Genomic DNA, 26143 nt, shown 5'->3' with positions numbered 1-26143 from the left:
GTAGTTTGAGCTTAATCGGTTCATAGGAAGGAATACAGGTTCTATAGGAATACAGGTATATCGGTTCTAAGGAAGGATTTACAATACTTGAACTTTATTATTTATAATATCTTTTAAGTACTAAATCTGAATAGATATTAGGCATGATTAATTAATTCATTGTATGACGACAGATTCATGGTTCGGGGAGCACTGCAATTTGTAATATTAACTATTTAAATTTCAATTTCTCTCATCACATTCCCTGAAACCTGATCAACAATACACAAGAAATTGAAACAATACTTGAAAGTAGAGATTGATTAATAGTTACTATATTCATGGATGCCTGGAAGACATTGCAAGTTGCCAAGCAACAGATAACGAGCAAGTTGACACATTCCTCGAATACAAATCATCAGTACTTATTTTTTATGTAAACAAATGAATTGCACAAACAATTCTCAAGGAAGGAATATTTTAAAAGTTGTGGAGAGAGAAGTTTTCACTGACCTTTCAGTGATGGTAAATTATGCACATAGAAAACTAAGCTCCGAGCTGGTAATGAATTATTCATGAGTTGAACGAAACTATCAAGCAACATCTGTCCTTCACTTGGTATCAATGAAACCATTAGATAGAGGAGGATGTATTAAGTTGAAAATTTATTGGAATTTCGTCTGGCCACGCAGTATTCATGACTCGAAAAATAGAGGAAACTGAACGTCCGACAGTAATAAAATGAAATTTAGATTTCACAAATTTAAATATCAGATACCAGTTTCTATGTTTTGTTTCTTCAGTTTCTTTTCCTCACAACAGATGGACAGAGATAGCAATCTTGAGAATATTCTTGGAATGTAACTTCCAATTACCTATGCCACTTATAAGCTTTCGATCGAGAGAGAAATCTTGTTCTCTTTTTTAAGCCTCCCAATTTTCTCCTCACTTTTATAATCATCACAGAAAACACAAGTAGCTGGTTAAATACTAGGATCCTTATTGTCATTCTGTTACTTTCCAAATTTGTGGCTTCAAACGACAGCTCAAACTTTCATAACGGTGAAGCTTCTCATAACATCCTTTACTATTATCAAAAAGATCCCATTTTAAATTAAAATAGTTAAGTTTCTATAAGAATATTAGACTAGTGATAATGTTGTCAACGTAGATGTGTGAAAATATTAGTTCCTTATATACCCAAACACGTAATATACCTTTGGGCTTTATTGTTTCTGAAGGATAATATAATTATTTTTGTAAATTTGTTATGTATTGTAAACTTATGGGATAATAAAGAAGTTTCAAAATAAAAACATATAAGTTTTGATCATCAACTGAAAACGAATAGATTCACAAGGATTGAATAATACTCCTCATAAAAAATAAATTACTTCTCAAATAATAATTTACAAAAATACGAAACCTCTGCTAAAACAACAGTTTTTTTCTAAAACTACAGATAAGAGATGAATTTAAGTTTATGCTAGTACTTACAATAGCATCCGTCTATGATATTCTTAGTAATCATATGTGTTGTCGGATTGGTACGTTAAATTGTCGGTCCCGGCTGATAACAGTCGTGAGGACCATTAACGGTTTGAATTTTATATTCAGGCAAGGTGGAACTTCCGTGAGGGACTTTCCACCAATAAAACCCAAACAAATATTTATATGTATCCTTCTATGGAAGCAGAATACAACAATTATTTAAACTTGATCATTTTGTAGAAATATCAGTAATAAAATTGAAGCATAATAACCTGAGGAGAAGGGGACTTTCCACGTAGAACTGGACTCGGAAGTGCAAGACCAGCAGTGGCTTTCCATTGTTGTCCAAGCCCTGGAAAACATATTTGGCGAGTTTTAATATATAGAGTAATAGTAAAAATATCGATTACCAATAAAAACAATTATTGTGAACTAATTTAAAATTGAATCTACAGTATATCATTAAATTCAATCAATCTAAGAGATCAAGATCAAATTAAGAAAATGCAACGAATTACCTTATACATTCTCTAGAAATTAATTTGAAGTTGAATGTATATTTTGTAATTTGAGAGATTTGAATCAGAAAACTTCAACGAATTTCATTATTTTTTCATTTCTTCAGAATAATTCCTGTACCCTTGACCAAGAGAAAATTGATTGCAATGACTACTTCTACGGTAACCTGACTTCGTTCTACTTCAAGACCAACTGTAGTGCGATTATACAAAGTACAGTTTATAACAACGGATTAACTGACACTTTGAGCACTCTGAGGCCTGTGATTATTCGGTCAATGTAACTACATTGCTTTTCTACTTGATCATCAATGATCATGTGAATGAGGTTTTCTCAATGATCCTGCACTTTATCGTCAATGATATTCCTCTTTTCCTCAATGATCTTGGATACTGTTTGTGATAATAACGTAAATCGTACAATACCAGAGTTTCTCATTGAGACTGGCAGATAGCATTGTACTCCACTGAACTGAATGATGTATAAAGGAGGTAATGAGTTTGATATTACAATATGTACAATGTTATAATGGATACTATCAATGAACAGATTAAAATATGAGATTGATTGAGTACTTTATTTATGTAGATTACAATATATACTGGCTTATACACTTATATACAATAGCTTACAATACAGCAAAATTATAGATGAATTTAAGTAATATAGACTAAGAAAATAATTATTGAACTGAATATGATATGAAAAAGCAATTTGTAATATGATAACTATAGATAATTATATTATTATGCATCTACATAAATTGGCGGAGCTTTGGACATATCAATATCCATTCTTCGGAAAGAATATTAAAAATATCCTCCCCACTAACTCTCTACAAAAAAAGAAAGTGAGAGAGCTATTATGATAAATTACTTTTACCTCCTAATCTGGATATTCTATTTTTTATTTATTTATTCATTTACGATACAAATGACACTAATGTAATAACATTGGTAAATGAGATAATAATCTAGTCTTTGAGCTATACTTCTTCCAAATTTAGATGATGATGACACAGTCCAATATAAGGTTAGTTTTTCACGTGTACAATTTCTATACAATTTTAGTCCAAAATAGATATCACTTTATATGGTCCAAAATCATTAAACCCCTTCCTGCACATTAAAATAAGGTATTATATCCAGGCAGAACTTCTCTCTGCATCGAGGTTCTCTCTGCCAATGAAAGCCACAAACATAAATAAATAAATAAACAAACAAGCTTCCGTAATATTTTCCAACTTACATGGGTAGAAGACGATCTCCAACTCTTTGGTGCATATTTTGATAGTTTATAGTCTGGATCTGCAAACAAGTACTCTCCATCTGGAAAACACAATAAATTAAATTATTTAATAATTTTAATCATCGGATTGAACGTTTTAAGAAATAACAAACTTTGTTTGCACTTGGATGGATAAAAAATGAAGCTTTAGTTCTAATTTGGCGGCAAGGATAGCCGAGACGACTAAGGCGTTGCACCCTTCAGTCTGCTAGCGCTACCTGGTCATGGGTTCGAATCCCAATGGTAGGCATGAACGTTTGATCATCTCATCAAATCACCCTCGTACTTTCTATTACCCACGGAAAAAGCTATCATGTGTGCAATATCCGCAATAATAAAAAATAATAAATTTAGTTAGCTTTATGAGGAAATACTACCTTAGAACAAACAGAGAAATGCATAGCTTACAACTGTTTAGATACATAATTGAATTCTACCAGCAATTTTCAATAGAAGATATTAGATTCTTATTTGTACGAAAATAAGATCTTATGATACAATTTTTTTTCATAAATAGTTAAGCATGGTGCTAAACAAATATAACTTGAGTATATGCGACATAATTTACAGAAATCAGTCGCTTCTGTAACTTTCATTAGTAAAGTATTTTTTGTAATATCCTGACTAAGAATCCGAGAGTTTCACGCTTATTTCGTTTATCGGGGACTCAAAATCTACCTCTGAACACATGGAATCAAGGGATAAATATAATTTGGGGGACTTTGCAATGAAACAATACTTGCATTATGCTTGATTACAATCTGAATACATTATTTATTATTGGAACATGTTTAATATTATTTAATCTGGGTTGGAGTTGAATGATTGGCATGAACATGACATACATTAAAGACTACAAACAGTGCAGGACTGGTCACAGAGTTCTTTCAAGACTAGAAAGATAAAGCTAGCCAGCGATATAAAACTTTCTGGTAATTCCACGTATCATTGAATATTTGCCAAATGCTCATTCATTATTGAATAGGAGCAACAAAAGCATGCTTTCCAGGGGCGGAAATTCCTCGCCGATGAAAGATGACGCAATCATTTTCATAATTACATAGGCTATTCAATATGTAGCATACTCAGAATCAACGTTAAAGATGATAGATATGTAGCACACTCCTTTTTCCGGATAAAAAATATTAATTCTATCTTGGAATGGAAATTCATGAGATGTAATCATGTAAAAAAAGAGTGACGCATTTCAAGTTTTTTCCATTTTATGAGGAATTTCCGTCAAAAAAGCAGACCATCATTTACATTTGTGCTATGTTATCACGAGCAACCGACTGCAAGAAAAATGATATGAATTAAATGAAGAGAAAAGATTACTTGTAGGATGAAGATTGAAAAAGCCATTACAGAATAATTGTGGAAGAGTGAGAAAGATGTAAAGGGTGATTTGGGAAGAGTGAGAAGGATGCCGGCCACGTGGCAGGGTAGAGGGTAGGGCGTTGCCATTGAATACAACATACTTGTACTCCATCCCTATCCAACTTCAACACTCGATATGCAGTCTGTCTCTGTCGGTGCGCGCGCGAGCGCATGTGTGAGAGCGCATCCCATTTTGAACAGCGTTTCATTTATCTCAACGGATGAAGGAAGCAACGAAATAATGCCCAGTAGCTGTATAACATTATAAAACACACACATACACACACTGGAGCTTTTCAGTTTTATTTTTGTTTTCTCCTTCTTAGACCAGCTATCCTTTGCCTGCTAACCGCTCACTATACATCTACTTCTACTTCAAGCACACTGGTCTATTATTTGTCTTGACATGGGGTACAGCCACAGGCAAAAGCTGATACAAAAATAATAAAAAAGAAGGACCAAGGTAGTGGAGAAAGAGGCTGCACCGCACTGCACTGCTGCTTGCCACTCGCGCCCACTCTCCTTGTCCAAAACCACTTCTGGCCCGGACTGTACACCACCACACCACACCACACCACACCGCCACTCCACCACGCGCACCACCAAAACCGACTTAATGAATGCACCAACACTATAATCAAAAACATTATCCTCATCATTATCTGAATCTGGATCTTCATCTGATCCGAGGGAATCGTGATGGACACTGGCCATCCACCAGCCACCAATGTCCTTGGCTCAAGCCACCTAACCACAGCTACCAATACACAATACACCTTTCCCTCGATTTCAACTGAAATGGCTTTGTAATCATCTTCAACTACCCTACATGTAGTCAGTCACAACCACATAATAACTGACAATCTCATAGTTCTGGAATGCAGTAGTGGATCTGTGACCCTGACGGACGAGAAACAAATCTCGAAACAGACTAGGAGATCCGATCATAACTCGATGGACATCAGTTGTTATTGTGTAACAAGATGCAGGTAGATAGGGAAATACCTTGTTGAAAAAATCTTTGAACAGTTGGAGTTGTATTTTAGCTTCAACTTAGTTGACTTTATATTCAATAGGACTAAACATGACATTTTTTAGAAGGGACTTTCTGCGGATTATGCCAAATGCCACTCACATGAAGAGGAAATGAAAAAATAGAATTATTATTATAATAGGATTATATATACAACAAGATTCACATTTTTCTAAATGTTTTCATATCCATCATCGTTTCGCTACCAAACCTTTCGGAAACCAATCTCCGCTACTATTTTCAATTAATGAGCCTGGAAGCCCAAACCTTTTTTCAATAGATTTTGAAACAACTTGTCAAGTTTTTTGCAGTTGGCAATTTAAGGTGGCCGGGCCCGGCCATAGTTGGAAGGATGGTCCAGCTGCTGGAGTCTTGGAATTCCAGTCTTCTCCAGCAGCATCTCACACACACACACACCACACACACACACACACACACACACACACACACACACACACACATGCATGCACACGCTCAGCCGCGCGCTCTCATCCGCGCCACAGGTGTGTATCGAAGCGCAAGCCCACAATCCAAGGTCAATCTCAACCCTCAAAAAGCGAAAATATTTGTCTTATTTCCTTCGCATTCTGCACAAATACATTGTTTCTCTCCTGCCTCCCGATTGTATCTATCCATTATCCTCTATTCCCTTCGATGACCACTAAAGGTGTTGTGATATATAATTCGCAGAAATGCATGAATACATTGTTTCTTATATCTGTTCGATAATACATCACCACTATTCTCTGCATATTTAGGTGTTTCCACCAATAATTCAGAGGAAAGCTCAACACATTGCTCTCTTTTATCTGACCGATTGAAAACATCCAGATCCACTCTGTTCTATCTCCTTGGAGGGATGCAAAAGATGTTTTGATGTACAATTTGAACCCTGGGTCTCTAGTATTTCTGATATAAAACACATTCATTTCTGAGAAATTCCTTCATTAAAACGCTTTGGCAATAATATATTCAACTATTTGTATACAGTATAGCCTACTTGTGAATTGAGTGTATAAAAAGTGAGAGCTCACCTGAAAGAATGGCTAGGCCGAAGAGTTTCGTGTCTATCATGCCCTTTCCAGCCAGGTGCTGACATGTCTGCTTGTAAAGTTCCCTAGTTCTTGTCTTCGGCTGCAAAACATCAAAACAATCAATTATTTTGTATAAAATGGCATACTATGAAAATTCAATAGATTCCAAATAAACAGATAAGCACCGATAAAATAATCGGTTCATCTTGAAAATGTATCTTTCCATCAACGTTGTAGACAGTAATTGCAGCCAGTCCCGATAACAGCGCTCACACTCACATTCCGGGACGACACGTCATGGTACGATAGGAAAGAAAGCTCTATGTTTATTTAGGATTTTTTCTAGACATTTTAGATGGATAAATTATTTATTAATTTTTGATAAAACATAACAGGTCAATGTAACTTACTGAGCGCGAGGTCTACTGTTCTCAGAACTACTAGTAATTTTATTATTTTAAAGAAATACAAATCAAATATTTGCAGTAGTAGACGTCTTCAGGGTGCTTGACAACATTCAATTTGGATTTTCGTCTAATATTATATTATTGTTCATTCTCACAAGTTTTTACTCCATTGAAAGGAATTTTAGTTCATTCTTAAGATTTAATCAATCAAACTATTTTCATTTTCAGAAATTTACATTTCAAATTAATTTGTACTATCCCAGAGCTAACACTAACACTCACATTCTTATTATTTAGATGATAACTTCATTCTGGAATGTTTCTACTTTTTTAGCATACACTTTCACTTGAATGATCACTTGGATCATTCTAACGTTCTTCCTAAAATAAATTTACAAAGTTCATCTGATCGGCCTCCTGCAGTTTTTATTAGTTATCTTCTTCAAACTTCTCAGTTTTTGTAATGTCCAAGTAAAGGAGAGAAGAACCTGTATTACAAATTGAAAATTATACAGTAGTTGAATAAATTGATGATAAAATAAAGATTTATGAACAGATAACACTGATAAGAGCCAGTGTCCTCGGTATTTGTTATTCTTTGTTACCAAGATTTACTTCTCGTCTCTATGTTGTTGTTCGTCTTTTTTTGTTGTGGTGGATGTTGTTGCTTTGCTCAATGAAAGTCGTCGTTGAAAATGGTGTCGTGCGAACTCTTTTCTTCTTCTCAATCGCTTTCTCGCTCTCTCTCCGACGGTGTGAAGAAGTTGAATAGTTGAAAAAAGGAATTATTCCTGGCCAGCACCAACTTTCTTCGTTCACTTCCTTTCCGGTCCTCCTGGTCTGGTCACACCGTAGGCCTACTCCAACTCTACGCTAGCCGTTGTATTATGGCTGATGCTGTGCTACTGCTATTCTCCATAATGAATGAAACAAATAGAACATTGTCAACCACTGTTCATTACTATTCTTTCCTTTCCTCTTATGAACAATCCAAAAACTGGTTTACTCACTTTTAACGTAATTCATAAATAATTATGTTGGTGGTAGAAGTGATTGAATTCAACCACAAAAAATGCTCAGCTTATTGCAGATATGGTGACAAAGTAGGGTAGTAACAGCTACATAGTGGATAATCACCATTATATAAAATGTAAGCTTAATAATCAGCTACAAAAGACGGAAATTATTGGTAAATTTCCTGGTATTAAAGAACGTTATTCATTTTTTAATAGAGTATTCCGATAGGGTTATATGAATGTTTAATTATAGAAAATTACCAGTACCCTTGTCATTTTTTATTATTTACTGTAATATGTTTTTCACTTTTAAATAATCTAAGTTGGCTTTTAAAGCAATAAAATATAAAAAATATTGAATTTATTTTTTTGTTGGAATTGAGATGATGAAGTCTAGGATAATCCTTACGATTTGGAAGTTTCCATAGAATTTGTCGTGAGTCTGTTCAAATTATGAGTTTATATAATTCCCACGAGTATTGTAAAACATCAAAAATAGATGCATACACCTGCGAAAAAAATGAGTATATTCTACACCTGAAGCACAAAAAAATCTATATGAGATGGAGCGCTCTATCTGATCTCAGATTGTAGAGCACAAAAATACGCCCAGAGGGATTTTGACTTATACATCTAAATGGTAACAATCGGAAGATATTGTTGATCGAAAACTGAAATTCTTCAAAATTGATTTTTTCTTCAAATTTCACTCATTTTTGAAAAATCATAATTCAGTACTCAGTGGAGATAGAGAGTTCCGAATGATTTCATTTTATTCAGAATTTTTTAATCTAAAAAAAGGCGAAAGCAAATTTTTCTGTCCGATTACGAGATTTGGCAGAAATAGCTGAAAACTGGAAAATTAGCCGAGAATACGAGGTTTTTGGGCCACCCTGTATCTAGCCCAAGGAAATTTTGCATGAAGAAATTGGTTCTGGACTTCTCTTATGTACCCAAATAATATATTAAAAAATCAGAACTACAATACAAATTGCAAGCACACCCCCTTTTTTATGTCTATACTAGCAGGGCACCCGTGCTTCGCTACGGGAATTGAAATATAATATTATTTTTGTGAAACATTTATAATCAAGTTCTATCAAAATTAATAGTTATAATAATTATAATAGTTTTTGAGATTAGGCCACAACTCGGCATGAAAATTATTGAGTCAAATCATTCGAATAATTAATTGATGTGTTGGAAGCGTTCTGTGGAATATTAGTCTGATTGCAGCGAATTTTGTAGAATATTACGCGAGGCTTGAAAGTCAACCTCGACTTTATTCATTGGCGATTAATATTTCCCGTTGACAGTTATCAAATTAGCAGTGATCATGTTATTTTTGATTTTGCTTGATGCAATTGAAGAATAAATTCCAAATTAAGTTGATTCGGAATTTGATGACCCTGGATCTCTTGCTTATTCCGGAATTTTTGGCATAGCCTGTCGCTTACTTTTCGTTTCACTTATCCAAAAGTGTAAAAGCAGCCAATCCACTGATTCTTTCTTACATGGAAGTTCATTCATACATAATAGTCCATTCATAATAGTTAGTATAACATTTATTGTGGCTGATTTCCCATGTCCTAAACTTTACTATCATAAATCTTAAAGTGGGATCAATTTAATATATGAATTTGCATAAATCTGAATAGAGTTTATTCACTCACTTTGTTTATTAACTACCATTTTATGAATCTTTCTTTGATCTTAGCTTGAACCAAAATATTAGGGAAGAAAATTTGGATGTAAACTAACATGTAACTCAATTTAATTTCTATCTAAATTGACAACTTTATTTTTTACTTGTGATCTATTATCAATAGATTTGTCATGTGTCATGTAATGACATTATGAAAGGAAATAGGAGCAGCTGATGGAAAATCATGTTTTTTATCGATTTAGTTTTTAGCTGATTTTGAAACACGAAAATATAAAGCCCATTAGCACAAAAGCCTGTTCGATTTCAATCAGAAATGAATTTCATGAGAATTAATCGGAGCAGGGTTTTTTTGATAGAAGGCTTATCTGATTGGTTCTCGTGGTATTTAGTCCGGATTATGAATTAACAGACAGTGCAACTGGCTCTCTCAAGGCCATGGCTGCGTAAAAGCATGGATCAACTGAGGAACGAATACAACACAAGCTGAAGAAATTAGTCGCATTTCTATCATCTCACAATCAGCATTACATTCAACTACCATAAATGTTTGGAAAGATGGAATTTAAATTTCTTTTGCTATCATCCGATCACTTTCTAAACCTATTTTTCCAGACGTTCCATGAAAACTGCAATGTTTTAAAATAAGGTCACCAAATTTTGTAACTCAACTACAGATATTATGATCTTTTTCATTTGCTCACACAATCTTACGTTTTCAACAGACTATGGAAAACTTTTTACTTTCCTTGCCCTATTACCATAGGTAAGGTACACCAATTTCAAAATTTCAATACGTTTCATGGTCCCCTGAGTCCAGTGTGTGAGTGTGTGTGTGTGTGTGTGTGTGTGTGTGTGTGTGTGTGTGTGTGTGTGTGTGTGTGTGTGTGTGTGTGTGTGTGTGTATATATTATACTTCATAATTATGTAAAAAAAATCTGGTGTGGTACACTCACACAACTTTCCTTGCTCATTGAACTGTAAGACCCATTCTTAAACGAGAATACTTTAGGGGAATAACATAATGACGATTGGCGGCAACATATTTGATTGTTACGATCAGACTACTGTATATGTGTATAAATTGTTTTCAGAGTACTTTTTACTTTCCTTGCCCTATTACCATAGGTAAGGAAAGTATTGCTTTCCGAAAAAAAATAAGGTACCCCAATTTCAAAATTTCTATAAGTTTCAAGGTCCCCTAAGTTCAAAAAAGTGGTTTTTGGGTATTGGTGTGTGTGTGTGTGTGTGTGTGTGTGTGTGTGTGTGTGTGTGTGTGTGTGTGTGTGTGTGTGTGTGTGTGTGTGTGTGTGTGTGTGTGTGTGTGTGTGTGTGTGTGTGTGTATACACATAATCTCATCTCCCAATTAACGGAATGACTTGAAATTTGGAACTTGAGGTCCTTCCCCTATAAGGATCCGACACGAACAATTTCAATCAAATGCAATTCAAGATGGTGGCTGAAATGGCGAAAATGTAGTCAAAAACAAGGTTTTTCGCGATTTTCTCAAAAACGGCTCCAACGATTTTGAATAAATTATACCTAAAATAGGCATTGATAAGCTCTATCAACTGCTACAAGTCCCATATCTTTAAAAATTTCAGGAGCATCTATGCAAAATTTGATTTTAGATTCCCTATTATCAGGCTTCAGATACAATTTGAACAAAAAATTTCAAGTGGAAAAGATGAAAATTCATTCAACACATAGTCACTCCAGCCTGGAACAAGTCCTTGTAAAAGTATAAATTACAGTAGCCGATCAGTTTTCATTGATGGTAAACAGTAGAATGCAACTACAACACCTAATCAAGGCCACACTTTGATAATTATTATAGCTGTGAATAGCAGTGCATTAATGGATGTGCAGAGGTCCACCTACACAGCTACACTTGTTTCGTTAGAACAATAGGCATACCTGCTGAATGCAAGCAAGCCAAGTGTGAAGCCTGGAGCCTCCATATTACGTGTATATTCGATCAAGTTCCGGCAAACTGAATTAAACGTACATCTCATTAAGTCATGTGAACAGAGCGGCTGCTAATTTACGATGTGAATCGAGAGTCAAGGCTAACCTGGATAGGATTTATTTGGTGGGTTCGTGAGTGGCCACTTCAGCCAGAGAGTATAGAATGTTACATTCTATTCATTCTACTTACTGCTTCCATCATACTGACTTGTTCAGGAAGAGGGGTTTGCTGAATCAATGAACAAGAATAATGGAGATCATTTAAAATAATGCATAGAAATATCAACGGCCTTGTTGGTTATATTTTAGAAAACTATTCAGTAGGCTATGCCGAATATAGGCTATGCCGAGAAAAAATGTTTTTGTTTTTTATTGTGGATGATGTCTACATGAGCTTTTTTTTCTTTGCGTGGGTAATGGGAAGTGCGAAGGTGATTTATAAGATTATTAAAGGTCCATGCCTATTCGATGGGATTCGGCGGGATTCGAACCCGCGACCAGGTAGCACTAGCAGACTGAAGGGTGCAACGTCACAATCGACTCTGCTATCCTGGCAATCTTGGTCACAATATGGCGTGTTTTGGCCACCATATGGAGTGACAAATCAATCTTTAGTTCACAAAAGACAGACAATATGAATTATTCAAGTATCCAAGAAAATATTAATTCAACACATCAAAATGATCAAATCAGTGAGGTTTTGTACATGAGAGTTGTAAGTAGGTGATCTCTTCGAAAATCATGGAGTTGGTGTAGAGAACGAATGAAATTTGGTCATCAAATAGAGTTTATGAATTGAAAGAAATTAGTGTATATTTATTTCCTAAAATAGGATACTCCTAAATAGAGTAAATATTCCTAAAATAGGACATTAGAGTAAATTCCTACAGTCTGATGATGACCAACAACAGGTCGAAACGATCGTCACTACCAATGTAAGTGGATTTTCACTCCAAAAGTGTTTTTTTTTTTAATTCAAGTTTAATTTACAACAGAGTAATCACGTCTAAAGTAAAATTAGCAAACAATAACAATAAAAAATAACCAACTGGAAAATTACGAATTATACTGTTACAAAACATAATTTAATCTCAAATAGATTAGTAAAGAAAAAACCTAAAAGATAACCTCAAAAAATTGTCTTTGAAGCATTTCATTGCGATGATACAATAATGTATTACAAATCATGTGTCATATACTATACACAACTTCATCAAGCATGTCCTGTTGTTAGTGACCAGCCTAAGATACAGTAATAATAAACAACACATTGAAAATAAATAAAAACTAAGCAGCTAATGAACTTTCAAAAGAACAAATTCCTGGCCTTGTGAAATTTACTTTCATGACCTGATTGCTAAGACAATCATCATAATTTAAAAACTTCCCAGTGTCAGATGAACATTTTATTTTATAAATATATTTATTTTTTCCATAAATATCTGAAGTAATAGTCAGATCTTGACAAAATCACTTTGGAGCTAGTTACACCGATGAGAAAATTCCTTTCAAGGCAATCTGTTCTTGGAGAATTCTATAAATAGCGCCGCATTCCATCTCATATATGAATATGAATATCATTCCAGAAGCTTGAGTTTATTTTTAGCCTGGCCATAAACTTGGAAGAAATATGTGGCTTTCTGAAGAGATGATAGTCGGGCCGGTTTCCACTTCCAGTATTAGGTTAAGTGTCACTGCTTTCCAGAATCTCCTCCACTTTTTTGTCAAATACATCAATTTGTATTCGTCATTCTACAACAGCTCACATATTCAGTATCAAATGGCGGTTTCAGATTTTCTTTTTAATTAGGCGACTCAGTGGAAAGACACTGATGTTTGATTGAAGTTTAAAGGTGCGTACAGATATACGTGCCGCGAACATGAGCAATTCACTTTTAATCAGCTGACCATATCTGTATTTTTACAGAACCGGTAAGATACAGATATAAAAGGCTTGGTATAAAGGCTGATTTAAAGTGAATTGCTCATGTTCGCGGCGCGTAAATCTGTACGCACCTTTATATTTAATACTTTGAACCAACTTTCATAACAATTAGAGAACCCTCGAATGCTATGAGAATAATTATTCATCTTTCAATTGGAATAATATTGTTGATATGAATTTGAGAAGGACTTGAAAATAGTGAAATTGTTACTAATAAAGGATTTTAAAACAGATAATGATTCTCGCTTCAAAAATAAATTTCATTATACAATATTCTTGAATGAATGTGATTCACATAACAGAGAGAAATCATTGCATGAAACGAGTTTACACCACACACAAAATTCATTTGAAATATACATTTTTAAAGACCAATCAACATTCACTTTTAGTGATAGTTTGAGCACATTCAAAAAAGATCTATCCTTCACCTTTGGTTTGAATTTCCAAATAGAAATATTGGAATCGTTCTATCAATATAACAGGCCTATAGCATAGTGTAGCTATGAAAGTTTGTTGTGTGCCCTATGCTAAGATTAAAACTCTGCACAATTACGTTCTTCCCCCCCCCCCAAATTTATTTTTCCAACGAATTCATAAACCAGTACGTGTCATGCTCCAACTATTGTGAGCCCGTCAACGCTCCTTATACCTCGTTTTTTCTTTCACTTTTGAATTCCTGCAGCGGCAAGGTGAGTGAGTGAGCGAGCGCTTATAACAAAAAGTTGTCTACACGTAGATTCGATCTGAAAATCCCTTCAAAAATACAAACAATACGAGAGCGTTGAATCGGACAGGGCAGTCAGTAGAGCACCACACACTACAAAGCCAGACAGTATGGTGCCTGGTGCCTGGTGCCTGCCTGTAGCTTGATTTTTCCCCACTTACGTATTCTGACGTGTATCCCTACTACTTTCCACGATCGTGATCAAGGATAGCATACATTTTTGTTGGGGCCCTGGTCGTAGCCTCGAAGCCTCGTAGCTGTAGTCGTCACTGTACGCTCCCTTCTCCTATTTCTCTAAAAAGAGACGAATAAAACCCACTACGTTCACTATAGATTAAGCGCACAATAGAGGTGTGAAAAGAATTACTATGCCGTAGACAAATGTCCTTTCCTTTCTTTGGGGAGAGACATCAGGCACGCTGTCAAGTTTCCATCTATACGGTCACCAGGAATTTCTTCCTAGAGACCTGTCCACGATGCCTTTTTCAGAAAGTACAAATATTCAGAGTATCCCCTTTGTCCAACAACAATAACACATCGACTGTCTCCGGTCTGGTTGATTCAAGTTTCAGGCATATTGATCGTCCCACAATGCCTTTTGTAAGCAAAGTCAAACAAAACAGAGGTGACAGTAGTCAAACTCAAAACTGTAGCTACAATAACTCAAAGTGCTCCAATAGTTACTTATTTGTGAATAAGACTTTTATGTTGTACCTATACTAAACCACTTTTCTCTGATTATCTTACCTACCAATTTAGCTTTTAGTGAAACATATATCATGTATATCGCATGTGAAAAGGGTATTATCGTTTTCACGATAACACCATAATATTATTTTTACCAGATTTTAGTTTAGAAGTATCAGCAGATGAAAAAGTGATCAATTATTTTTCCTACAGTTACCCGAAAAAGTGCTCATTCCCGCATCAATTATTATAGTACGCAAAATACCTTATTTCCACACTCAGTGCGGGAATGTAGATTTGAGAGCAAATGGAGAAAGACTTTGTCACACTCCAACTTTGCAACATAATAATTTAATAACACAAAATAGTTAACACGCTTTATGACGGTAGAGTGCGTCAAGGTAAAGGAAATGTTGGTAAACATGAATATGTTGCTTGCTGGGAATTTTTGTCGAACAGCTGATTATTACCGCGAGATATTGAATCAGTAAGTAATGTCATAGAGAAACAATAGCATAAGTAGATATCCCATGGCATAGGGCGTTTATGTCGCAACTTTTACTGTTATCTCAAGCCGATAGCCCACGTAGTTCTTTCCCGTGAAGCTTTATGACGCTGGTAGTCTCTCATATTGTGCCGTTCATACACTCTTACCCGGTCAAAACAGTAAAAATCAACAATAATCTACAGCAATCGGCTTGGGATAACAGTAAAAGTTGCGACATAAACGCCTTATACCATGGGATATCTACTTACGCTATTGTTTCTCTATGGTAATATCAATAGTATCATGCAATAATTTGAAAGTTTACAAAGCAAGATATAACGTTTAAACAATTCTAAATTATACAATTAATTTAACTGATAAATATGCGCCTGATATCTATCAAAATAACTTTTCTGGTAGCAAAATTAATAGAGGACCAGGTAGGCTGAGTCCTGAATACAACTCGTCCTACCAAAACAATAGGTAATGCGAATAATTGCAAAATCAAGTAGTGAATAATTGTTATTTTTATTGTTGAATTAATTGTGATGTAAGTTTCAAAATACATAAGTTGAATGTGATGCCAATTGTAAAGACTTTCAAATTGTGAAGAAACAAATTCAAAAAATAAAATGATTTTGTATTCAAAATTTTGAATATTATTCAATGTCCTGAAATGACAAACTCTTTGATTGCCTTTGTAGGCACAGCTCATAAGTAAGATAAATCTATATAAGTAAATGAACAATAGCAGTATGAATGATAATGAATGAATGAAAATAGACAGATGAATGAATAAGAATGGATGATATTACAAATTTATGATGAATATACAATTACTCAACCTGAGTATCTTGAGGATGTCGAAAGCTGTCGAAGATTGTAGGCATTTGTAAGAAATGCTCCGGCAATGGAAATCATCATCACCATACCGGCCAGAGAGTGGGAGGGTATATGTAACCCCAAAGTGGAATGCTAAATTGCACAGTCGACCAAGTGAGTGGGAGGGTATATGGAACCTCAAAGTGGATGCAATTTCGACTGTCAATAGAGACTGCAGACCTTTATCGGTAGATTCGATCGTAGGTAGAATTGTAGAACAGATTCGGTAGCAGATTGATTCGAGAGATGTAGAGAGATTGATTGAGTTTCCCAAAATCCAAACTGTGGACAGAGGAAAAGAAAATACCCTACGGTAAGAAAATATGTTGACTGTAGCAACAGCGCTCTGAACTACACAGAGTTCAGAGTACAAAGAGTTTGAAAACAAGAATATGAAATAAAGATTTGTAGAAACATCAAGCAATCTTGATGATCTTGGATTTTTGCAGAAATGCAATGGAATCAAAATGCTAAATTGACATTTTTTAAAAAAGATTGAAATAGATGAACAATGTAAAATTGGAAAGAGCTTTAAACTAAATTCTAAAAATTGAGTTCAAATGGAAAGTGAGGTTACACCTACCAGAAGTTTGAGATTCAAACACAATCCGTGAAGACATACAAGTTGTTTGATTGAATTAGGCCAATATTTATCGCAAATATGCCAATGAAACATGAAAGTACTGAATATTCAGCTGGAATAAATTCAAATTCGAAAATTGAAAACAAGAGCTGGCCAATTCCCACATTCCGGAATCGAGTTGAAACGAAGAAGCAGCACACCAGCGCCACACAAGCCGAGTGGAGCAAAACCTACCTACAACGATTTCCGCAAGTGAGAAATGCAAGAATAAAGATACAAAACACAAATATTATTCAAAAGCAAGTGAAAAAGGACAAATTTGAAATTAATCAAATAATACTAGACAACAAATTGAAATTATTACAAAGATACAAATATTGAAAACAATGCAGACTAAATCTGCCAAACGTTGGCTATACTGGCAACGCGCTAAGTTCAAAGATCAAAGATGATGCAAATTGAGTTTTAACATAACATATTGAAAAAATCTGGTGTGGTACACTCACACAACTTTCCTTGCTCATATTTGAAACTACGATCAGACTTCTGTATATGTGTATATATAATTGTTTTCAGAGAACTTTTTCTTTGTGTGAATTGTGAAATTCGATGATTTTTTTAGTCGTCATTTTTTTAAAGTCGTGAAAACAGCTGTTCTACAGATGAAATATCTCGACTATGTATTCTTTTTATGAACTGCGCTACCTACCTACCTCATGCACGAGAAGGAGGTTACTAAGTGCATTTCTCAAAGATGGGGTGAATTGGTTTCCCAGAAAGGAGACTCATGCCAGTTGATAGAGCTGATAAATAACTATACAGGGTATGAATTTGAAAAAAATCGGTCAATTTATATATGAGAAAATCGTGAAAAACATGTTTTTTTTTAGTAATTATCTGCCATTTTTCTCAAGAATATTACGGAGCTCCTGCAATTTTCCCAGAAATGAGACTCATGTCAGTTGATAGGGCTATCTTTGGTATAAATTTGAAAAAAATCGTTGAAGCCGTTTTCGAGAAAACCGTGAAAAACATGGTTTTTTAGTCATTATCCGCCATTTTTCTCAAGAATATTACGGAGCTCCTGGAATTTTCCCAGAAATGAGACTCATGTCAGTTGATAGGGATTATAAATAGCTATCCATGGTATAAATTTGAAAAAAATCGTTAGAGCAGTTTTCGAGAAATCGTGAAAAACATGGTTTTTTAGTAATTATCCGCCATTTTGAATTGGATTTAATTGAATTTCTTATTGTCGGATCCTTATGGTATAAGGACCTTAAGTTTAAAATTTCAAGTCAATCGGTTAATTAGGAATGGAGTTATCGTGTTCACAGACATACACACATACACACACACACATACACACACACATACACACAGACCAACATCCAAAAATCATGTTTTTGGACTCAGGGGACCTTGAAACGTATAAAAAACTTGAAATTAGGGTACCTTAATTTTTTTGGAAAGCAATACTTTCCTTACCTATGGTAATAGGGCAAGGAAAGTGAAAATGAATAGGTAGTGATAGGGATCAAGAGAACAGAACTCCAAAAAATTTAGTGGATTTAGCAAATTCAGTGTCATTGAATCTTCTACCAGAGAAGTCAAAGTTGAAATGAACTACAATACAATCTATTTTGTGGATGGTGCAAGAAGACTATTAAGGATGCTGAAGAACATTACAGAAAACGTTTTATTAGCTTACTTTCGGAGTTATAAAAAATTCAGTCTTTCTACTCTTTGGGGCATTTTTTGAATGTTAAAATCAACAATTAGTGTAAAAAATGACTTGACATTAATCGTTTTAAAAAAATAACAGCTTTTTGGAGAAACTTCTGTAGGTTCCAAATCAAAAAATCAAAAACTCTTACAAAAGATGAAATTGAAATATTCATGAAAACTGCACCATTTTTTTTATGGAAAAAGTGGTTATATGTTAATTGGAGTCGCCGGAGCGTTTAGGCGTGACAAGCTTACAAACATGCAAATAGAAGACATTGAAGATAAAGGGTCAATTCTAATAATTAGAATTGACACTTTATCTTCAATGTCTTCTATTGTGAAGATTCCAAAATACAAAATAAAACAATAAAGCCATATATTAACAGAAAACAATGATAATGTACTTAAATTATGTAGAACTTTTTAGAGAATATGTCAAATTGAGACCACAGGACATGACAACAGGTCGGTCGATCATTGTTATTGAGATAAAAAGGCATTTGCAGTAAAGGGCCCTACACACCTACAGATTTGGCTCGCGGATTTGGCCTGTGTTGGCTCGTGTCCTTGAACGACTGGGAGCAAAATCACTACACACTAGTAGTAAGCAACGCGAGCCCGGCCTGCCCTTCTTTTCAACGCTATCCAAACCATCAAAATCTAAATCGTCCAATAATGGAGATAGAGGAATTTTGATTTCAGATTTGAATTCAGCAACCACAAATTCTTTAAAGTAATTGTGCTTCATTTGTAGTTTCTTTTTATACATGTTTTACTTTTATTCTTCATCTCTTCTCTCTGCCCCCTTATTTTTCTCTATTCTCTCTTCCTCCTGGATAGAGCTTTCTGCTATTTTTCAATTATAACAATTAATCTGTCATCTTCCAATTATCTACTAATTTTTCTTTTTCTTAATTTCATTAATACCATTTTGTTCTTGTTACTATCGTTTATTTTGTTTAATTATCTGGATGTATATTTTGTAATGATGTTTTTGTGCAATGGGTCTGTCGAGACCTAGCACACCATTAATAAAATCAATCAATCTCTCTCTCTTTCTCATACAGCCACACACCAACTCTTAATTTTATTCACTAACCGTGGCAGTAGATAGAGAATTGAACCCTCTATACTTGAAATATTGTAAAGCCTCAACCAGCTCCCAATAAGTACGGTATAGAACTCTTTACATCTTATGTAAGATAGTATTTAAAATACTAAGACAATTCATCGATCGAAAAAGGTTGTCATACTCAATATTAACCTGTTAAAAAAGAGACAAAAAAATTGTGATTCAATTTCAGCTTCCTCAATAAAATTTCCCACAAGTAGACAAAAATAATATAAAAAAAAGTTCATTTTTATTGAATAAAAAATTGAAATATGTTTATTCTACAGCTAATAAATTTGTTTGGGAAACACTGGTATTATATTATTTTACAGTACTAGGCCTAGTACTTTCTTGCTATAGGTTCAACTAAATTCTTCATAGAAATAGAATTCTTTATTAATAACATTAAAGTGCTCACAGAGTTTTCATTTTCGACTATTTTAGAGCTCCCGCGAACCGATATACAATTCGAGGGCGCTGAATCCGAATCTGAAATCAAAATTTTGCTATCTCGATTTTTAGGCGATTTCGATTTTGGTAACTACACGCGCCCGGCCGGGAGAGCCTACACACTCACGGATTTCGCCCCGAGCCGAGCCGCGCCAGTAGCCCTGGACGGATTTGGCTCGGCTCGGCTCGGCCTGGCTCGGCTCGCAATTAAATCGCCTACACACTCACGGATTTCTCCCGAGCCGAGCCGAGCTGAGCCAAATCCGTAGGTGTGTAGGGCCCTTAAGAAACATGAAGGTATCAATACCATCGCCAAAATACCTTGTGATGTAGCTACGTTTTTAAAATTGAACAATCCAAATGATTATACTGGACATTGCTTTCGGAGGACGTCGACAACACTTTTAGTTGAAGGAGAATAAGAATAAGAATAAGAATGATTTTATTCCTTTAGTGCATACAAACAATGCTATCGGAAACGTCAAAATATACATTATAAATACATCATTTAATAAAATAACAGAATAATAGAATAAAAGTTTCATTCCATTCAGGACCCAAACAATACTATTGGAAACCTCTATTTAAGGTTTCCTCCATATATGTCAATAAAACAATAATATCAAGAATAAAATAATCCAACGTACATAATGTATCATTTAAATATAAACACATAAAAATATAAAATACTACAGAGTACTATCACGTATGTTTTCCAAAAAATGATTCTCTACTGGCAGCTGGAGGAAATCAGAAAGCGAGTATAGTGGGAACTGTAAGAGAAGGTTTTCAAGATTTTGTCGGAATACTGTTAAAGGCAAGTTTCTGGCTGAGTCTGGCAGAATATTAAAAAGTTTCAAGGATACATGATTAGGACTAGTTAATACTTTTTTCAGTCTTGTGTAAGGTACATCTATTTTTGTCTTATTTCGTGTATTATGACTGTGGATGTCAACTCTGCATCTATATGATCCTATATCCTTCTTTACTTGAAGTAGGAGTTTGAAAGCTACCATACTGTAAACTGTCATAACTTTTTCCTTTATAAATAATGGCCTGCAATGCTCCAAATACGCTGCACCTGATATAATTCTTATAGCCTTTTTCTGTAGTAAGAACACTCTTTGCACATCCGGGGCACAACCCCACAAGACCAATCCGTACATAAAGACACTCTGAAAAAAAGCGAAATAGCACATTCTTAAATAGTGTGCGGGTACACAATCCCTGAGCCTTCGAAGAAGGTATATAACCCTACTAAGTTTGGAGCAGACACTTTCTATATGAGGTATCCATGTGAGTTTATAATCTAGTGTAATGCCAAGAAGCTTAGCACTTTTTGCACTCTGACTGATTTGTCTCAAACCAAGCACTAGCTTCTGGGTCTTGGTTGTATTCAAAAATAGACGGTTTGCTCTAAACCAGGCTTCTGCCTCGCCCTGACATCTGGACATCTTTTGTTCAAGAGCACTGAGATCCACATCAGCAGTAACTAATGATGAATCATCAGCATAGCATACCACCTTGGATCGAATGCTAAACCAATATCGTTCATCATAACCAGAAAAAGTAGAGGCCCAAGAATGGACCCCTGAGGAACGCCATGTGGTACAGCAATTGGCTTGGAAAACTCTGAGTTAACACATACTGTCAGGATACGAGGAGATATCTGGAGGAGGAGATATCCTACAATTAAAGCTGTGCAAAGGATTGAAAAAAAAATGTTTGAAACAGAGAAAATGAATGATTGGAGTTCAGCATTTCAGGTAAATGTAATATATATTTATAATATAATTAAATAACGTTTTAAAGAATGCAGTATAACCTCACTTATACGTTCCATGCGGTACTGGGCTGAAACTATATTACTTTCCTTGCCCTATTACCATAGGTAAGGAAAGTATTGCTTTCCAAAAAAAATTAAGGTACCCTAATTTCATGTTTTCTATACGTTTCAAGGTCCCCTGAGTCCAAAAAACATGATTTTTAGGTGTTGGTCTGTGTGTATGTCTGTGAACACCGTAACTCCATTCCTAATCAACCGATTGACTTGAAATTTTAAACTTAAGGTCCTTATACCATGAGGATCCAACAATGAGAAATTCAATAAAATTCAAATCAATATGGCGGATAATGAGTGAAAAACCATGTTTTTTACGGTTTTCTCGGAAACGGCTCTAACGATTTTCTTCAAATTTATACCATGGATAGCTATTTATAAGCCCTATCAACTGACATGAGTCTCATTTCTGGGAAAATTTCAGGAGCTCCGTAATATTCTTGAGAAAAATGGCAGATAATTACTAAAAAAACCATGTTTTTCACGATTTCCTCAAAAATTACTTGACCGATTTTTTTCAAATTCATACCCTGTATAGTTATTTATCAGCTCTGCTCTATCAACTGGCTTGAGTCTCCTTTCTGTGAAACTAATGAGGGGTCCACCCCATCCTTGAGAAATTGACTTTGTAACCTCCTTCTCGTGCATGAGGTAGGTAGAGCAGTTTATAAAAATAACATATAGTCCAGATATTTCATCTATAGAACAGCTGTTTTGACAACTTTGAAAAAAATAATCGAATTTCACAATTTACAAAAGGAAAAAATCTGGTGTGGCGCACTCACACAACTTTCCTTGCCGTTATGAAAATTGATCACATGACGCTAGTGTTCCCGCGCATCTCAAGTCTACTATTCGAAGATTTGAGCCAGCTGGTGACAGGGCAATAACGCTGGAGACACACGAGGTCTGCTATGTCTTCATAGTGAATCATTTAATAGAATCAACAGTTGCCAACAGTTTGCAATTGGATAATCACATTTTCTCGAATTTCGAGCTTATTTTTAATTTTAGGTGAAAATGTTACTGAACATTATTTGTAGAGACTCTCATGCTCAATCTTTTCCACTTGAATTTTTTTGTTTAAATTGTATCTGAAGCCTGATAATTGAGAATCTAAAATCAAACTTTGCATAGATGGGGCGGAGCACCTGAAATTTTTACAGATATGGGACTTGTGGCAGTTGATAGAGCTTATCGATGACTATTTCAGGTATAACTTTAATCAAAATGGTTGGAGCCGTTTTCGAGAAAATCGCGAAAAACCCTGTTTTTGACAACGTTTTCGCCATTTTAGCCGCCATCTTGAATCGCATTTGATCGAAATTGTTCGTGTCGGATCCTTATATTGTAAGGACCTTACGATCCAAATTTCAAGTCATACCGTTAATTGGGAGTTGAGATATTGTGTACACAGACGCACATACACTCATACACACACACACACACACACACACACACACACACACATACAGACCAATACCCAAAAACCACTTTTTTGGACTCAGGACCTTGAAACTTATAGAAATTTTGAAATGGAAATTGGGGTACCTTATTTTTTTTTGGAAAGCAATACTTTCCTTACCTATGGTAATAGGGCAAGGAAAGTAAAAAATACTCTGAAAACAATTTATACACATATACAGTAGTCTGATCGTAACAATCAAATATGTTGCCGCCAATCGTCATTATGTTATTCCCCTAAAGTATTCTCGTTTAAGAATGGGTCTTACAGTTCAATGAGCAAGGAAAGTTGTGTGAGTGTACCACACCAGATTTTTTTTACATTAATATGAAGTATAATAAATTATAATATCATTCAGACTCAAACTGGTTTAAATAATACACATGAAATTTCATAGAATGGTCAGGTTAGAATTAAGTCTGAGTGCTGATCACTAGCCTAATCCTTAATCAGTCCTTGGCCTCTTAACTTGATCGCATAAATTAATTTATAAATAAATAAGTGGGCACCGTATAAGTAAGTATAAGCAAAGTTTTGCTGCAAAACTTTTGTTTTTTCAGATAGGAAAATATTAAACTGTTGGTCACGACTGAAGTATAACGTTTGTAAGGCTCATTGATGGCTCAAAAATACATATTCAGACGAATGATATGGCCATTTTCACACTTTCTGATGACTTCTTGTAGATGAAGTATTATTATAATTGAATCTCATATAACTTTATAATATTCATTCTATTGTCATTTAGACTAAAATTAAAATAATTATTTTATGGAATGGTTGCAATATTTATTATCAACATTACACCAACAAACAAACATTTGATTTATTATAGGGACATGTTCACCGCTTATTATGGACTTTTCACATTCTATGGTAACTGCAGGAAAAACTTAATGTGTAATATGTAAAGTTTCATCTGCACGCAAGAAACCAAGAAATCAAGTAAACGTTTCTTTCAGTGCAGCAGAGTGGCAATTTGCGCACTAGTTGCACAAATAACTATTTCAAATCTTCAACTGAAACACAGTCATTTATGACACACAGGATAGATCAAATAAGAATTAAAATAATAATTCCATTTAAAAAACCTGTAATTTATTAGTATAGTAGTGGATCTAGCGAGCACAATCTACATTTCTAGTGAAAAATTGATGGCCAAACGAAATAAATAGCAGGTGAGACACAGTGTGAGGCATTCTAGTAATGGCACAACCTTGGCCTGCTAATGGAGTCGGTTTATTTGGTTGCTTTAGCAGCTAGGTGTTGAACTGCTCAACCAACAATCTCCGTCTCACGATGCATGCTATAGCCTACTCAATACTATAGCACTCTATGTATAGTAATACTATAAATACAGTAGTGTAGTATGAGCGAGGAGGTCACTAGCATCTACAGTGAATTTCGCTCCAAATTGTCAGAATTGGTTGAATGGGTCGCATTGTTGTAATTTATGAGGAATGCTGACAGTTGAAGGTGAATCTCACAATAGCACCTGTATTAGGATTGGTAGCCAAGGCCTGCTTGGCCACTGTCCGGCAATGCCAACTACATTCCAAATCTGCTAATTAAATGACCTAATGCACTACTACAACCAATGATCTTGCTGTCCAAGCGAACAAAGCGAACAACTGATTTCCATTCACGCTTTTCCAACACACAACACGAGCAGGATAGGAACGAGCAAGGCAACCATCTCCAGAGTAGGTTTATGGACCTTTTTCTTCATTGTAGAAATGTTTCTGTATTTTTTTTTCAACTGTATTGTTTTGTATCAAAATTATGGAGAAGAAAAGTTTTGGACTATGTATGTTGTTCCTATCTCAATCATTTTAATGATTTTTATATAATTGGATCAATAAATGAACATCGATAAACCTCTCACCCCACCGGAAATTTGATAAAGATATTTTTTATAACACTCTAAAAAAGGAATGTAGTAGAGCAGTAAACTTCCCACAAATTACACAATGTTGTATGTATAACTTTTTCACTGGCTATTATTTGATCAAGGAGTACTGTAAATTCTAAAATCTAATATTCTAAAGAGAAAAAATGCAATTTTTCCAATATGTTTACGGGCTTTGAGGTCTCTGGTGGGTCCAACTACCTGAAGGTAGAATTGCAACAGGTTAATAGGATCGGAAATGATTGTCCTATTGTTTATAAAGGTGGCAATATTTCTTCCTTCATCCTTTTTCTATTGTTCTATAATAGTTGGCCATTTTCTCGATTTTGAGCCTTCTGTTGCTGTTGACTATAGAGAGCACGTTTCGGAGTAGATATTTTGTGGACCCATGAGAGGTCCGTACCGCTCTTATTATTCAACCCCGTACTGGCCGGTATGAAACTGCTATAAAATTAGACTTCAAACTTTCAGTACACCACAAAATTCTTATTTCAAATCAAACCTTGAGTTTCAGTACCTAGTATACTTCATTTCATGAGAAAATAAAGTAGAAG

The 26143-nt window shown here is 34.9% G+C and overlaps 1 protein-coding gene across 1 annotated transcript in view; it reads right to left on the bottom strand.

Annotated features, from left to right (window-relative positions):
* The window catches only part of LOC111048917 (protein expanded), a 103066-nt gene that overhangs the window by 35718 nt on the left and 41205 nt on the right, over positions 1 to 26143 (bottom strand). Inside the window, exons 3-5 of the mRNA XM_039429501.1 lie at positions 6721 to 6820; positions 3238 to 3317; positions 1743 to 1822 (exon numbers count right to left, since the gene is read on the bottom strand). Of these exons, the coding sequence (XP_039285435.1) occupies positions 1743 to 1822; positions 3238 to 3317; positions 6721 to 6820 (260 nt within the window). The remainder of the gene's footprint in view (positions 1 to 1742; positions 1823 to 3237; positions 3318 to 6720; positions 6821 to 26143) is intronic.

Source organism: Nilaparvata lugens, chromosome 5 (assembly GCF_014356525.2).
Source record: "Nilaparvata lugens isolate BPH chromosome 5, ASM1435652v1, whole genome shotgun sequence".
NCBI lineage: Eukaryota > Metazoa > Arthropoda > Insecta > Hemiptera > Delphacidae > Nilaparvata > Nilaparvata lugens.
This window is presented reverse-complemented; position numbering and strand designations above follow the sequence as displayed.